Source organism: Tachyglossus aculeatus, chromosome X1 (assembly GCF_015852505.1).
Source record: "Tachyglossus aculeatus isolate mTacAcu1 chromosome X1, mTacAcu1.pri, whole genome shotgun sequence".
NCBI classification, from domain to species: Eukaryota; Metazoa; Chordata; class Mammalia; order Monotremata; family Tachyglossidae; genus Tachyglossus; species Tachyglossus aculeatus.
Window position 1 is genome coordinate 57367229 of NC_052101.1, and position 15968 is coordinate 57383196.

At 49.9% G+C, this 15968-nt stretch overlaps 1 protein-coding gene across 2 annotated transcripts in view; it reads left to right on the forward strand.

Moving 5' to 3' along the window:
• Window positions 1-15968, forward strand: part of TWF2 (twinfilin actin binding protein 2) — a 47284-nt gene that overhangs the window by 24462 nt on the left and 6854 nt on the right. The window contains exons 3-4 of one of the 2 annotated variants that reach the window (XM_038772845.1): window positions 12187-12365; window positions 13537-13632. In XM_038772845.1, coding sequence (XP_038628773.1) covers window positions 12187-12365; window positions 13537-13632 — 275 coding nt within the window. The remainder of the gene's footprint in view (window positions 1-12186; window positions 12366-13536; window positions 13633-15968) is intronic. The other variant, XM_038772846.1, reaches the window with a different exon arrangement.

The following is a 15968-nucleotide window of genomic DNA, read 5'->3' on the forward strand; positions in this document are numbered from 1 at the left end:
CCTCGACTCCGCTCTCTCATTCACCCCTCACATCCAAGCCGTCACCAAAACCTGCCGGTTTCGGCTCCGCAACATTGCCGAGATCCACCCTTTCCTCTCCATCCAAACCGCTACCCTGCTCATTCAAGCTCTCATCCTATCCCGTCTGGACTACTGCATCAGCCTTCTCTCTGATCTCCCATCCTCTTGTCTCTCCCCACTTCAATCCATACTTCATGCTGCTGCCCGGATTATCTTTGTCCAGAAACGCTCTGGGCATATTACTCCCCTCCTCAAAAATCTCCAGTGGCTACCAATCTGTGCATCAGGCAGAAACTCCTCACCCTGGGCTTCAAGGCTCTCCATCACCTTGCCCCCTCCTACCTCACCTCCCTTCTCTCCTTCTACAGCCCAGCCCGCACCCTCCGCTCCTCCGCCGCTAATCTCCTCACCGTACCTCGTTCTCACCTGTCCCGCCATCGACCCCTGGCGCACGTCATCCCCCGGGCCTGGAATGCCCTCCCTCTGCCCATCCGCCAAGCTAGCTCTCTTCCTCCCTTCAAGGCCCTACTGAGAGCTCACCTCCTCCAGGAGGCCTTCCCAGACTGAGCCCCTTCCTTCCTCTCCCCCTCACCCCCCTCTCCATCCTCCCATCTTACCTCCTTCCCTTCCCCACAGCACCTGTATATATGTATATATGCTTGTACATATCTATTACTCTATTTATTTATTTATTTATTTTACTTGTACATATCTATTCTATTTATTTTATTTTGTTAGTATGTTTGGTTTTGTTCTCTGTCTCCCCCTTTTAGACTGTGAGCCCACTGTTGGGTAGGGACTGTCTCTATATGTTGCCAACTTGTACTTCCCAAGCGCTTAGTACAGTGCTCTGCACACAGTAAGCGCTCAATAAATACGATTGATGATGATGATGATGATAAATACCAAGCCAACCTCGTTCACTTCAAATTTATCCTTTCCTGCCTTAACTCTGCCCTCTCCTCTGCCAGACAAAACTATTTCTCCTCCCTTATTGACACCCATGCCCATCATCCCCATCAGCTCTTCCGTACATTTAACTCCCTTCACAGGCCCCCTGCTCCATCCCTTACCCCAAACGATCTGGCCTCCTACTTCATTAGTAAAATTAACTCCATCAGGACTGAGCTCCCTAAAGTCACTGCTCCCCCTTCTCCAACCCCCCTGCTCTCAACCCTCTCCGCTACTCTCCCATCCTTCCCAACAGTATCTTCAGATGAGATCTCCTCCCTCAAGTGCTACTCCAGCCACCTGTGCTTCTGACCGCATTCCCTCTCATCTTATGAAAGCTCTTGCCCCTTCCCTCCTCCCCTCCTTAACTTTCATCTTCAACCTCTCACTCTCCCCTGGTTCCTTCCCCTCTGCCTTCAAACATGCCCACATCTCCCCCATCCTAAAAGAACCCTCTCCTGACCCCACCTCCCTTTCTAGTTATCGCCCTATCTCCTTCCTACCATTCCTTTCCAAACTCCTTGAACGAGTCGTCTACACATGCTGCCTCAAATTCCTCAATGCCAACTCTCTTCTCGACCCCCTCCAATCTGGCTTCTGTCCCCTACATTCCACCGAAACTGCCCTCTCAAAGGTCACCAGTGACCTCCTGCTTGCCAAATCCAGCGGCTCCTACTCTATCCTAATCCTCCTCGACCTCTCAGCTGCCTTCAACACCGTGGACCACCCCCTTCTCCTCAACATGCTATCCAACCTTGGCTTCACGGACTCCGTCCTCTCCTGGTTCTTCTCTTATCTCTCCGGCTGTTCATTCTCAGTCTCCTTGGTGGGCTCCTCCTCCCCCTCCCATCCCCTTACTCTAAGGATTCCTCAAGGATCAGTTCTTGGTTCCCTTCTGTTCTCTATCTACACTCACTCCCTTTGTGAACTCATTCGCTCCCACAGCTTCAACGATCATCTCTACGCTGATGACACCCAAATCTACATCTCCACCCCTGCTCTCTCTCCCTCCCTTCAGGCTCGGGTCTCCTCCTACCTTCAGGACATCTCCATCTGGATGTCTTCCCACAATCTAAAACTCAATATGTCCGAGACTGAACTCCTTATCTTCCCTCCCAAACCCTGCCCTCTCCCTGACTTTCCTATCACTGTAGACGGCACTACCATCCTTCCTGTCTCACAAGCCCGCAACCTTGGTGTCATTCTCGACTCTGCTCTCTCGTTCACCCCTCACATCCAATCTGTCATCAATACCTGCCGGTCTCACCTCCGCAACATCGCCAAGATCCGCCCTTACCTCTCCATCCAAACCGCTACCCTGCTGGTTCAATCTCTCATCCTATCCCAACTGGATTACTGCATCCGCCTCCTCTCTGATCTCCCATCCTCCTGTCTCTCCCCACTTCAGTCTATACTTCACGCTGCTGCCCGGATCATCTTTGGCATGTCACTCCACTCCTCAAAAATCTCCAGTGGCTACGAGTCAACCTATGCATCAGGCAAAAACTCCTCACTCTTGGCTTCAAGGCTCTCCATCACCTCGCCCCCTCCTACCTCACCTCCCTTCTTTCCTTCTACAGCCCAGCCCACACCTTCTGCTCCTCTGCCACTAACCTCCTCACTGTGCCTCGTTCTTCCCTGTCCTGCCGCCGACCCCTGGCCCATGTCCTCCCCCTGGCCTGGAATGCCCTCCCTCTGCACATCTGCCAAGCTAGCTCTCTTCCTCCCTTCAAAGCCCTACTGAGAGCTCACCTCCTCCAGGAGGCCTTCCCAGACTAAGCCCCCTCCTTCCTCTCCCCCTACCCTGCCCCCCCGCCCTACCTCCTTCCCCTCCCCACAGCACCTGTATATATGTTTGTACAGATTTATTACTCTATTTATTTTACTTGTCTATATTTACTATTCTGTTTATTTTATTTTGTTAATGATGTGCATCTAGCTTTAATTCTATTTATTCTGATGACTTGACACCTGTTCCCATGTTTCGTTTTGTTGTCTGTCTCCCCCTTCTAGACTGTGAGCCTGTTGTTGGGTAGGGACCGTCTCTGTATGTTGCCAACTTGTACTTCCCAAGCGCTTAGTACAGTACTCTGCACACAGTAAGCGCTCAATAAATATGAATGAATGCATGAATAAGGACAGCTCTCTCCCTGAGGGGCAGGGCCTGCCTGCTTCAGACAGTTTTGCAAGTGAGGCAACTACCTTGGGGCAAACATCAAAGTGGGTGGCAGCAGTGGCCCAGGCACAATGTCGGAAGGGGCAGCAGCTTGGCAGAGTGCAGGGGTCGGGGTCAGGGAGAGCAAGAATTTCAAAAATGTCCATTCTGCTCCTTATCAACAGTTTAGAAGAAAGGCATAGCTAAACTATAAGCTCTAACTGTTTAAGTGCAGGGATCATGTCTACTTTACAGGACTTTCCCAAGCACTTAATATAGTGCTCTGCATAGAATAAGCACTCAATAAATACTCCTGATTGATTAAAGGGTGAAGCAGTCTGCTAGAAGTCCTTTGGGATTCTCTATCAATTTCAGTTGTCTAGGCTTTCCCTGCTCCCGTTGTCTGGTTAAATTAGCTTTCTGCATTTAAAGCCAACACCACCTGGACCCTAGAAAGAAGGGGGCTTGGAGAGGAGCACAGACTGGTGGCACTTTCGTTGTCCCTGAGTTTCTCAGCCCTCCAGAGTTCCAGACCTTGGGATTGGAGGAAAGAGGCAGGAAGGGGAGGTCAGGGTTGCTCTGTGGAGAGGGCAAATTGGGGAGGAATCCTCATGGAGTTCAGAAAGGGCAGACTGTTAGGTACACCCACTGACTAGGGCACAGCGAGGCCCATGTTCTAACCCGGCTCCGTTACTGCTTCACCCTAGGGCAGGGTTATGTATTATCCCCTCTGCCCTGACCACATTAGCAGCCAAATACTTCCAAATAGGGAGAGGGGATGGGTTGGGAGGGCACAGGCCTGAGCTAAGTGGGGAGCGATACCCAGGCAGCTGTGTTCTAAGAGCTGAGAGCAGGAGCCTAGTGGAAAAGAATGGAAGGAGTTGGTCCCGGGAAGGTGGGCAGGTGGACCTTCTGGGCCAGTGCAAGGATCACTGCTTCACTTTCCTTTCACATTTCAGAATTCTCTACCACCCTCCTCTCCAACCACCTCTCTTGCACCTTTGTCCCCCTTTAAGCTAAAGTGACGATTACTCCTAGGTTCATTTCCCCAGGTCCTTTGACCCCTCTTGGACTGACCTCAACCCAGGCACCGAGTGGTGAAATCCCGAGTGCTGGCAGGGCAGGGAGACAAGCAGCTGCCTCCAAGAGGTACCTGAGAGCAGGGTGAGCTCCAGGACAGGAGGGGCCAGGCTGAGTCTCTCTGAAAATCAGCTTGCCTTTCCATTTTCATTTCCTTAGGAAGGGGAGGCTTCTTTTCCCACTTCAGTGGGTCATTTGAGCAGGGAGTGGTAGGGGCAGGGAAGGGGAAGCATCTGGGAGCCTCGAGTCTAGGATTTGCATTTTAGGCAAATGAGCCCTCCTTTCCCTTCTCTGGCCCCTTTGGGAACAGCTTTATGAAACCTTGGAGAAACTCAAGCTCTGAGCTGCTCTGTTCCCACCCAGTCACTCCACCACAATTTTGCCTTTTGTTCATCTTTTAACAGGCTAGTTCCCTAGGTCCCTATTTAGGGTGCGGTGCTGGGGAGTCCCCACACTTTGCTTCTCTCTCAGATGAAGCCTCCCAGGTCTGTGAGTCCAGGCTCCTGCATTCCAGTGCCAACTCCATCCCCACCTCCATCTGGGCTCTGAAGTTGTAGATTTCAACCATGTCCCTTCTCAGGCTGTTAATCCTAACTTTCAGTTTCATAAGAAAGCTTCTTCAACCCCCTGATCACTTTTAAAATGCAGTGATCAGACCAGCAGGTAGTATTTCAGGTGTGGGCACCCCATGCTTTTATATAATTTTCTAATTGTTTATAGTGTATTATTCATTCATTCAGTTGTATTTATTGAGCACTTACTGTGTGCAGAGCACTGTACTAAGTGCTTGGGAAGTACAAATTGGCAACATATAGAGACGGTCCCTACCCAACCATGGGCTCACAGTCTAGAAGGGGGAGACAGACAACAAAACAAGTAGACAGGTGTCAATACCATCAGAATAAATAGAATCATAGCTATATATACATCATTAATAAAATAGATAGGGTAATAAATATGTACAAATATATACAAGTGCTGTGGGGAGGGGAAGGGGGTAGGGCAGTGGGGCTGGTGATAGGGAGGAGGAGGAGAAGAAAAGGGGGGACTCAGTCTGGGAAGGCCTCCTGGAAGAGGTGAGCTCCTTCCCAGCAGTATCTTCAGATGAGATCTACTCCCTCCTCTCAAATGCCACCCTATCCACCTGTGCTTCGGACCCCATTCCCTCTCATCTTATGAAAACTCTTGCCCCTTCCCTCGTCCCCTCCTTAACTTCCATCTTCAACTGCTCACTCTCCACTGGTTCCTTCCCCTCTGCCTTCAAACATGCCCACGTCTCCTCCATCCTAAAAAAATCCTCTCTTGACCCCACTGCCCCTTCTAGTTATTGCCCTATCGTCTACACTCACTGCCTCAAATTCCTCAACTCCACCTCTCTCCTGGACCCCCTTCAATCTGGCTTCTGTCCCCTACACTCCACCAAAACTGCCCTCTCAAAGGTCACCAATGACCTCCTTTTTGCCAAATCCAATGGCTCCTACTCTATTCTAATCCTCCTCGACCTCTCAGCTGCCTTCAACACGGTGGACCATCCCCTTCTCCTCAACACGCTATCCAACCTTGGCTTCACAGACTCCGTCCTCTCCTGGTTCTGCTCTTATCTCTCTGGCCGTTCATTCTCAGTCTCCTTCGCGAGCTCCTCCTCCCCCTCCCATCCCCTTACTGTAGGGGTTCCTCAAGGGTCAGTGTTCTTGTTCCCCTTCTGTTTTCCATCTAGACTCACTACCTTGGTGAACTCATTCGCTCCCATGGCTTCAACAATCATCTCTACGCGGATGACACCCAAATCTACATCTCCACCCCTGTTTTCTCTCCCTCCCTCCAGGCTCACATCTCCTCCTGCCTTCAGGGCATCTCCATCTGGATGTCTGCCTGCTGTCTAAAACTCAACATGTCCAAGACTGAGCTCCTTATCTTCCCTCCCAAACCCTGTCCTCTCCCTGACTTTCCCGTCACTGTGGACGGCACAGCCATCCTTCCCGTCTCACAAGCCCGCAACCTTGGTGTCCTCCTTGACTCTGCTGTCTCATTCACCCCACACATCCAATCCGTCACCAAAACCTGCCTGTCTTACCTCCACAACATCTCCAAGACACCCCCACCCCTCACCTTTCTCTCCATCCAAACCGCTACCTTGCTGGTTTGATCTCTCATCCCATCCTGACTGGATGACTGCATCATCCTCCTTTCTGACTTCCCATCCTCCTGTCTCTCCCCGCTTCAGTCTATACTTCACTCTGCTGCCCTGATTATCTTTCTACAGAGTGAGGAGGTTAGTGGCAGGGAAGTGGAGTGTGTGGAGCCCAGCAGAGGAGGGTACTGCTTAGCAAAGATAAGGCCCCTTCTGGATGGGATCAGTCAATCAGTGGTATTTATTGAGTGCTTATTCTGTGCAGAGCACTGTACTAAGCACTTGGGAGAGTACAATACAACATAATTAGCAGAAACATTCCCTGCCATAATGAGCTTACAGTCTAGAGAGGGAGACAGGTCATGCCTGAGGCAAGTGACGAGGCAGAGCCAGAATTAGGACCCAGGTCTTCTAACTCCTAAGCCCATGCTCTTTGCTGTGCTCTTTGGGACAGCACACGGCTTCTGATCTTTCCAAGGTGCAACAGGAGGATTGCATCACCCTGCCTGCCCCACCACCCCAAAAATGGTTAGTGGCATTCCCGAAAGTCCTGTCGCCAGCTGGGATGGCAGGAGGGGCCAGGCTGATAGCCCGGACTGGGAGTCCAGAGCAGGTGAGTCAACTGGCATTAGTTGAACGGGGAGAGTGGCAGAGCAAAGACTACTCCCTCTCCATCACTGCTACTCCCCTGCTGCACCTGGCAGCCCCACTTGAGACCGGACATGTTGCCTCGATCAGTGCTGTCACCATCAAGAACTGCTCCCCAGAAATCTCCAGTGTGGCTACCTTCTGAGCAGTTGCCTAGCACCAGAAGCCTCTGGGGAACAGCCCTCAGATGTGGAAGTGGTGAGTGGTAATTTCCATCTGGCAGGGGGTGGGGGACAGCTCTTCTCTCTCTTCACTTGACTGCAGCTACCCTGTGTCACTCCCAAGCAGGAGACGGTGTATAAACCGGCCTGTAGTCCAGCATTTGAGGTCTATCCACATCAGCTTCAGCCAATTCCCAGGAAGGAGATTGGTCAACCCTGGTTCAGTCCTTAGGAGGCTTTCACCTGCCTAAATCAAAGGGGGCAGACATCATGGCCTGCAGGCCTTTGGCAGTACAGGGAGACACTGAATCCTGTTAGTGCTGTGGTCCCTTTGTACCCGTCACAATGTGCTGGGGCTGGGCACCCTGGAATGTCCCAGGGAGAGATAGCTGAGGATTTCTGACTACTTTGGACTCACTTCCTGGGACTCCCCTGCCTCTTTCCTGCTTCTATCACTGTCCCTACACCGAGCCCCCCGACCCTCAACCCTGACCTTCCCCTTCACATGGGATTACTGAATGAACTAGCCAGGAAAAGAAAATGGTTTTAGGGGTCTCCTTCAGTGAGACTCCTTTCCCACTGGCTCCCCGGTTTCTCCCCCTCTTTAATGCAGCTTCCAAAAGAAAAACAGGTTTGCCAGAAGAAGTTCCTCTCCACAAGGGCAGGTCTCATCCTGTGGGCATGGTAGCCATCCCCGTGAGCAGGGGTGGCAGGATGGTACTGCGGTGGGAAAGAGGAGAGGTTGCTGACCCAATGGGGTCTCTTTTAGTAGTCCCTGACGTGTTCTGAAAAGCTACAGATCTGGAGTTGGCATGCTGAACAGGGAGGGATATTGACTGAGTCATGCAAGGAGTGTTTGGGGTGGAAGGGGAAGAGGAACCCTTCCCCCAAAGACTTTGGCCCAGAACGGGGCATGGCTTCTTCTAACATTATACAGCCTTTTGGGGTGCAGAAGTCCCTACTGGGCCAGACCAGTGGTCCCACCATGACCAGCTTCAGGCAGTAAGTCAAGTAAGTTGTCACTCATCATAATACTATTTGTAGTATTTAAGCATTTTCAGTGTGTCAAACACTGTTCTAAGCACTGGGGTAGATACAAGTTAATCAGGTCGAGCACAGTCCCTGCCCCACATGGGGCTCACACTCAAAGAAGAAGGGAGAAGAACTACTTTATCCCCATTTTATAAGTGAGGAAATTGAGGGCAAGAATAAGTGACTTACTCAAGGTCACACTGGAGGCAAGTGAAGTGGCAGAGCCAGAATTAGGATCCAAGTCTCCCAGGCTTGAGTTCTTTGCCATGCAGTTCGGGAGAGCGCATGGCTCTTGACCTTTCCAAGGTGCAGCATAAGGTTGTAGACCTCAGTCATGGCCCCTCTCAGGCTGTTAATCCTAACTTTCAATTTATTTTCATAAGGAAGCTCCTCCATCCTCCTGATCACTTGAGTTCCCCCTTTCTATCCACTTCTTAAAATGCTGTGATCAGACCAGCAGGTAGTGTTTCAGGTGTGGGCATCCCATTCTTTTGTGTAATTTTCTATATTGTTTTTAGTGTACTGTATACACAGCATGGCTTAGTGGAAAGAGCACAGGCCTAGAAGTCAGAGGACCTGGGTTCTAATCCTGACTCTGCCACTGGTCTGTTGTGTGACCTTGGGCAAGTCATTAAACTTCTCTGTGCCTCAGTTTCCTCATATGTAAAGCGGGGATTAAATCCTACTCCCTCCCACTTAGACTGTGAGCCCCATATGGGTCAGGGACTATGTCCAACTTGATTATCTTGTATCCACCCCATTACTTAGAACAGTGCTTGACCTATAATAAGTGCTTAACAAGTATTATTATTATTATTATTATTATCCCCTTCCTGTTTATGCCCAATATTTTGTTGACTTGTTTTACTGCTGCACATTGGACCAATGATTGAAAAGAATGGTGTGAAAAGCAGTATGGTTTAGTGGAATTAGTGTGGGACTGAGTCAAGAGCCCCAGTTCTGCCACATGCCTACTCTGTGACCTAAGACAAGTCACTTAACTTTTCTGTGATTCAGTTCCCTCATCTATAAAATGGCGGTTAAATACTAGTTCTCCCTACCCCTTAGACTATGAGGCCCAGGTGGGACAGGGACTACATTTGATATGATTGTGTTGCCTCAGGGTTTAGCATAGTGCTTGGCACATAATAAGTACTTTATTATTATGATTATCGTCATCATCATTATTAATATTAAGTACCATTAACAATGACATTGAGATCTTTTGTAAATCATAATGGAGAGCTCACCATCGTCATCTTCAGGATTTACTGAGTATAGGGTGCAGGATATTGTACTAGACTCTATAATAAAAGTAGAAGAGATAGTTCCCTGTCCTGAGCTTTAAATCTAATGGAGGAGACTGGCAGTCACATATAGAACACATGCAGTAGGAGCACAAGGAAAAATAGAGATACTAGTACTAACAACAAGGGTTAAGCAAGAAATGAACAAATAAATCATTCTACACATAAATGTTAAAGCTGGCTGATGGGATGACTTGATTATGGCCAACTTGTACTTCCCTAGCACTTAGTACAGTGCTCTGAACACAGTAAGCGCTCAATAAATATGATTGAATGAATGAATTATGGGGTCCAGCAACTGGGGAAGGGCAGTGACTATTGACCGAGGGCAGGTAGGTGGAAAGATATTGAGCCTTAGTAAATAGTATTTATTGAGTGCCTCTTCGGTGCAAAGTGCCGTACTAAGCACTTGGGAGATTAAAATAGACTTAGCAGCTATGACTCAAGGACCTTCCAGTCCAGTGAGGTAGAGGTAGATAGATAGCAGGAAGCAACAGAGTTTAAAACTATGTCCAAGAGTGCTTCAGGGGAGTGCTTATGTGGTGTGGAAGTGCTGAAATAGCAGTTGGAAAGATATGGGGTGGGGAAAAACAGGAAACTTAACTGACCCTGTTCATATGTCAATACATTGCCCTCTGAACTCACCCTCTACCACCACCTCTCACCCACTGTGACCCCATGCATAGCTCACTCTTCTCTCCCACTCTTACAATTCCTGGTGACACCCTGTCCTCCCTACTCCAGTTGCTGATATCTCCTTCATCCCCAAACTCACCCCACCTGGGGGACATCAGGAGCATCTTCCCTTCCCTACTCCTTTCTCTCATGCCAGACCCAGGATCCCTCAAATTTCAGTTCTGAGTCCCTTTCTATACTCCATCTACATCCACTCCCTTGGAAAACTCATTTGCTCCCATGGCTTCAACTACCACCTCTACGTGGATGATACCTAAACCTACATCTCCAGCCCTGATCTCTCTCCTTCTCTGCAGTCTCACATTTCCTCCTGCCTTCAAGACATCTCTACTTGGATGTCCTCCCACCACCTCTGACTTAACACGTCCAAAACATAATTCCTTATCTTCCCACCAAAACCGTGTCCTCCCCTTGACTTTCCCATCACGGTACCATCTCACAGTTCCTCGATCTCATCTATCTTGCCACTGACCCCTTGCCCATGTCCTGCCTCTGGCCTGGAATGCCCTCCCTCCTCAAATCTGCCAGGCAATTCCCCTCCCCTGCTTCAAAGCATTATTGAGGGCACATCTCCTCCAAGAGGCCTTCCCTGATTAAGCCCCCCTTTCCTCTTCTCCCACTCCCTTCTGCATTGTCCTGACTTGCTCCCTTTGTCCATCCCCGTTCCCAGCCCCACAGCACGTATTTGCAGTTTATTTATTTATATTAATGTCTGCCTCCTCCCACCCCTCCACCCCAGACTGTAAGCTCATTGTAGGCAGGGAATGTGCCTGTTTATTGCTGAAATGTACTCTTCTAAGCACTTAGTACAGTGCTCTCACACAGTAAGTGCTCAGTAAATACAATTGAACGAATGAATGAATATGTATCCTGGGAGGGTTGGTTGGGGGCTGAAGGGTTTGAAAATGGCTGGGAGCCCAGGGAACAGGTCATAGTGAGACAGAAACTAAGTGTCAGGCTGTGTGCTGAAGTCTGTTCCCCTCCCTTTGTGCCTATTGACTCCCATCTCTGCTCCTTGTTCCCCCTTGCCCCCACCTCTCAGTCCTTACTCTTCCCTCTCATTCATTCAGTTCTTTTAATCGTATTTATTCAACACACATATTCAATCTATCACTAAATCATGTCAGTTCAACCTTCACAACATTGCTAAAATCCTCCCTTTCCTCTTCATCCAAACTGCTGCCATGTTAGTCCAAGCACCTATCCAATCCTGACTTGATTAATTCATCAGCCTCCTTGCTGACCTCCCTTCTTTCCCCCCTCCCCACTCCAGTTCATACTTCACTCTGCTGTCCAGATCATTTTTCCACAACAACATTCAGTCCATTTTTCCCCACAGGAACCTCCAGTGGTTGGCCACCCACCTTTGCATTAAACAGAAACTCTTTACCATCGACTTTAAAGCACTCAATCACCTTGCCCCCTCCTATCTCATCTCGCTACTCTCCTCATACAACCCAGCCGACACACTTCGATCCTTTAATGCTAGTTTACTCACTGTATATTAGTTTCATCTTTCTCACTGCCGACGTCGCCCACATCCTGCCTTTGGCCTGGAATACCCTCCCTCCTCATATCTGAAAGACAATTTATCTCCCCTGCTTCAGAGCCTTATAGAAAGCACATCTCCAAGGGGCCTTCCCTGATTAAGCCCTCATTTCCTTTTCTCCCACTCCCTTATGCATTTCCCTGACCTGCTCCCTTTGTTCACCACTCCCCCCAGCCCCGTGGCACTTGTGTACATATCTGTAATTTATTTATTTATATTAATATCCATCTCCTCTTCTAGACTGTAAGTGCGTAATGGGTAGGGAATGTGTCTACCAACTCTGTTATATTGTTATATTGTATTCTTCCAGGCACTTAGTGCAGTGCTCTGCACACAGAAAGCACTCAATAAAAGTGATTGATTGTGGGTGCTTCCCAGCTCTGGAATATTCCAAAGTGAGGAGCCAAGGCAGGCTCCCAGCCAAAGCTAACCCTTTCCCACCCCTTCTCTCCCAGAGCAGCTTGTGCTGGGTGCCTACAAAGAACCGTCCCAGCGCTGGGAAAAAGACTATGACACTTTCGTGTTGCCACTGCTAGACGAGGAGCAGCCATGCTACATCCTGTACCGGCTTGACTCCCACAATGCTCAGGGCTTTGAGTGGCTCTTCATTGCGTGGTCCCCAGACAGCTCTCCGGTGAGGCCTGGGGGGTTGGGGGGAAAGGGCGTGTGGGGCACTGTGGAAGGGGATGGGAATGGGGAGTCATGCTGGCTCATGGGGCCTGGGGATCCCTGTCTGAGTAGAGATCCTCACAGCTCCCTTTCCTTAGGGGAACTGAGCGTACATTAGGAAAAGAGAAATAAGTGGGAGGGAGTTGACCTGGTGTCTAGGTCTTACCCTTGGGAGGTGAATATTTGAGGTGTGCTGCCTGCCCTGAAGAGCCAGTCTGAAGCTGACAGCACACATCCACTTTGGCCTTCATTCAACTACCCCCTACCTGCCCCCAAACCACTCCAAACCCTCCCCTCCCTGCCCATTCCATCCCCCAGAATCAGGGATGGCTCAAACTGGCAGGGCCCTCATGAAGCCATTCTTGCTTCCGGTTTCAGGACCACCCCCACTGCCACCCACTTAAAATCTGCCCACTTTATCTGCTTGCTCCTTTCCATAATAGACAGCCATCCTAGTTGGGACCCTAGTCCCTCCGTCCCACCCCAAGGAACTCTGAAATGCTGTGCAAGAGTGTGGTGGAGAATGATTAAGGTTTGGTCATGATGGGCTGAACTGTGCCATCCTCTCTCCCTTTCCTCCTTATTGGGTCTGGGCCTGAGCCTGGCAGAGCTGGGAGTTTGAGCTCTGGGAGCTCTCTCTCTAGTCCCCCCAAATCCCTGCAAGCCAGGGGCTGCTCTTCATGTCTGAAAAGGGAAAATGAAACCCAGAGAGAAGCAAAGTCTTGCTCGATGTCACATAACTGGGACCCAGAGCCCCAAATTCCTGACCAAGAGGCTGGAGGGAATTCCAGAACTAGTCATCCCCAGGGGGAGACACCCTCAAGCCCATTGCTCTGGGTCCTGGAGCTGTTCCTGGAAAGGGGCAGCCCCAGGCCAATCAGGCCCTGGAGATGGAGAGGCAGTTGGTGCAGAAGGCCGAACTCAGGGCTCCTGTTCTCCAATCCCTACTTGACCACAGGGTGGGGGCAGGAGCAGGGAATGGTGAGTAGCTGGGGAGAGGGGATGAGAACCAGAAATAGCCTGGGCAAGGGAGTGGGGATGGGGGGCCAAGAGCTGGAAGTGGGTAGATGTGGGGGGAAACCAAGGGAAATATGTCCTCCAGTTCACTGTGGAATTGCGTCTTTCTGCCTGCCCAGATCCGGCTGAAGATGCTCTATGCAGCCACCCGAGCCACAGTGAAGAAGGAGTTTGGAGGCGGGCATATCAAGGATGAGCTGTTTGGGACAGTGAAGGTATGACTCCCTCCCCGGCCCCTTCCCAGCCATTCTCCTCCCCTCCCTCCCAAGACAGCCCCTGAGGGCACTGCTTGCAAGAGTCCAGGCTTCACCTCCTCTTGAAGTGCCCTCAGACCTCACTAGGTCCCAATACCTTGGGTGGGCCTGGCCAGATGGAACAGACAGGACAATGTCTTCTACAGTGTTCTGCACATAGTAAGCACTCAATGAATCCCATTGATTGATTCTAACTCTGCAATACTCTCCCAAGCGCTTAGTACACAACAGGTACTCAATATATATATCAGCAATTGATTCTGCTCCTTGTGGGCAAAGATTTTGTCTTTCAACTCTATCATATTGTACTCTCTCAAGTGCTTAGTAAAGTGTTCTGCACACAGTAAGCACTTAAATGCCATTGATTGATTTTTCCCTTCAAATTCATCCTTATTTCCTCTCTTCTCCCCTCTTGACTTCCTTCTCCCCCAGGGACCTTACAGGGCAGAGTAGGAGAAGGACACACAGACTGTTTGGCAGCTATCCCTAGGGTGGATCTTAAGGAGATCTCAGGGAGAGCTGGTGTCATGTTCACTCTTCTTGCTGGCAGTGGTTGGGCTGGAAGGGCAACAAATGATGAAGGCTAGAGGTGCCAACTTAAGGCATGGCTTTTAGGGGGGTGGGAGGATTAGATAGAGAGCGGAGCAGCAAGTAATATGGCCCTGTTTTTGTTCACTGTTCTATTCACTAGGCCATGCTGCTTCCCAGTTGGCCCCAGAGCCCCATGGAGCAGGACCAACTTCAGATGGTCAGCATGTTAGCTTGGGAAGAGGGGGTGACCACAAGGCAGCTTCTAAAGAAGCTGGCCCTTTAGAAAGATAACAGCAACATAGCTTCACTCCAAAATGCCATTATTATTAAAATGGTTGTGCTGCCACCCTTTGCAAAGATGGTGGCAGGACAGAAGTGATCTAGTAGCTGGGTGTAAGCCAGAGTCTCAGAGGCAAGCTGCCCAGGATACCCATTTGAAGTGTGGCATGGGCGCGATATTTCATTACGCACTATGAGAAGCACTATGAGAACTATGAGAAGCAGCATTGCTCAGTGCAAAGAGCACAGGCTTTGGAGTCAGAGGTCATGGGTTCAAATCCCGGCTCCGCCAATTGTCAGCTATGTGAATTTGGGCAAGTCACTTAACTTCTCTGTGCCTCAGTTATCTCATCTGTAAAATGGGGATTATAACTGTAAGCCCCCCGTCAGACAACCTGATCACGTTGTAACCTCCCCAGCGCTTAGAACAGTGCTTTGCACATAGTAAGCGCTTAATAAATGCCATCATTATTAGTATTATTACATGCGTGCACATACCGCATGGCGTGATGGCATCATGGGGGATGGAGGCAGTAAAATATCTGAAGCTGACCCTGCAGTGGGACTGCCAAAAGCACCCAGTTGATTCTGGAGCCTGGTGGAAGCACAAAGAGATTCCCCACCCAGAGACTTCCCCCAGGCTCCAGGGTCTGATGGAAAGGCCAGGGGACAGAGTCAGAAGTGCAATTGCCATCTTGAGAGCTGCACTTTAGTCCAGCCCCAATCCAGTTCCGGGGCTAGCTTTAGTTGGCTGCCTGCTTTGTCCAAAAAGCCATAGGGCCAAAGTGAATGACTTTGCAAGCACAGTGCCAATTCATGAGGAGGGGTAGCAGTTACCCCTCCTTTAAAATGTTTCTATGATAGACCTCCTCAAGAATGAGAAGAGAAACCTAGTGGCTGAAGGATAGCTCACCGTAGCAGCTTGCAAGGCCACCAGATGGCAGCACCAGCCTACACATTGCTCAGACCTGCTAAGCAGGGAAAACCCCGAGCCCCAGAGTGACTAGATGCCAATCCAGTCCGTCCATGGTATTTAGTGAGTGCCTACTTTGTGCAGGGCACTGTACTAACGTGGCTCAATGGAAAGAGCCCGGGCTTGGGAGTCAGAGGTCATGGGTTCAAATCCCGGCTCCGCCAATTGTCCACTGTGTAACTTTGGGCAAGTCACTTCACTTTTCTGGGCCTCAGTTACCTCATCTGTAAAATGGGGATTAAGACTGTGAGCCCCCCATGGAACAACCTGATCACCTTGTATCCTTCCCAGTGCTTAGAACAGTGCTTTGCACATAGTAAGTGCTTAACAAATGCCATTATTATTATTATTATTATTATTATTATTATTAAGCCCTTGGCAGAGTACAATATAACAGAGTTGGTGAACACATTCCCTGTCCTCGAGGAGTTTAACAGCCTAGAAGGCCCAGGCCTCAGAAAGACAGGCGGAGTTTGAGCAGTTGTGGCCTCTACCTCCCCTCCTTATCCTCCCA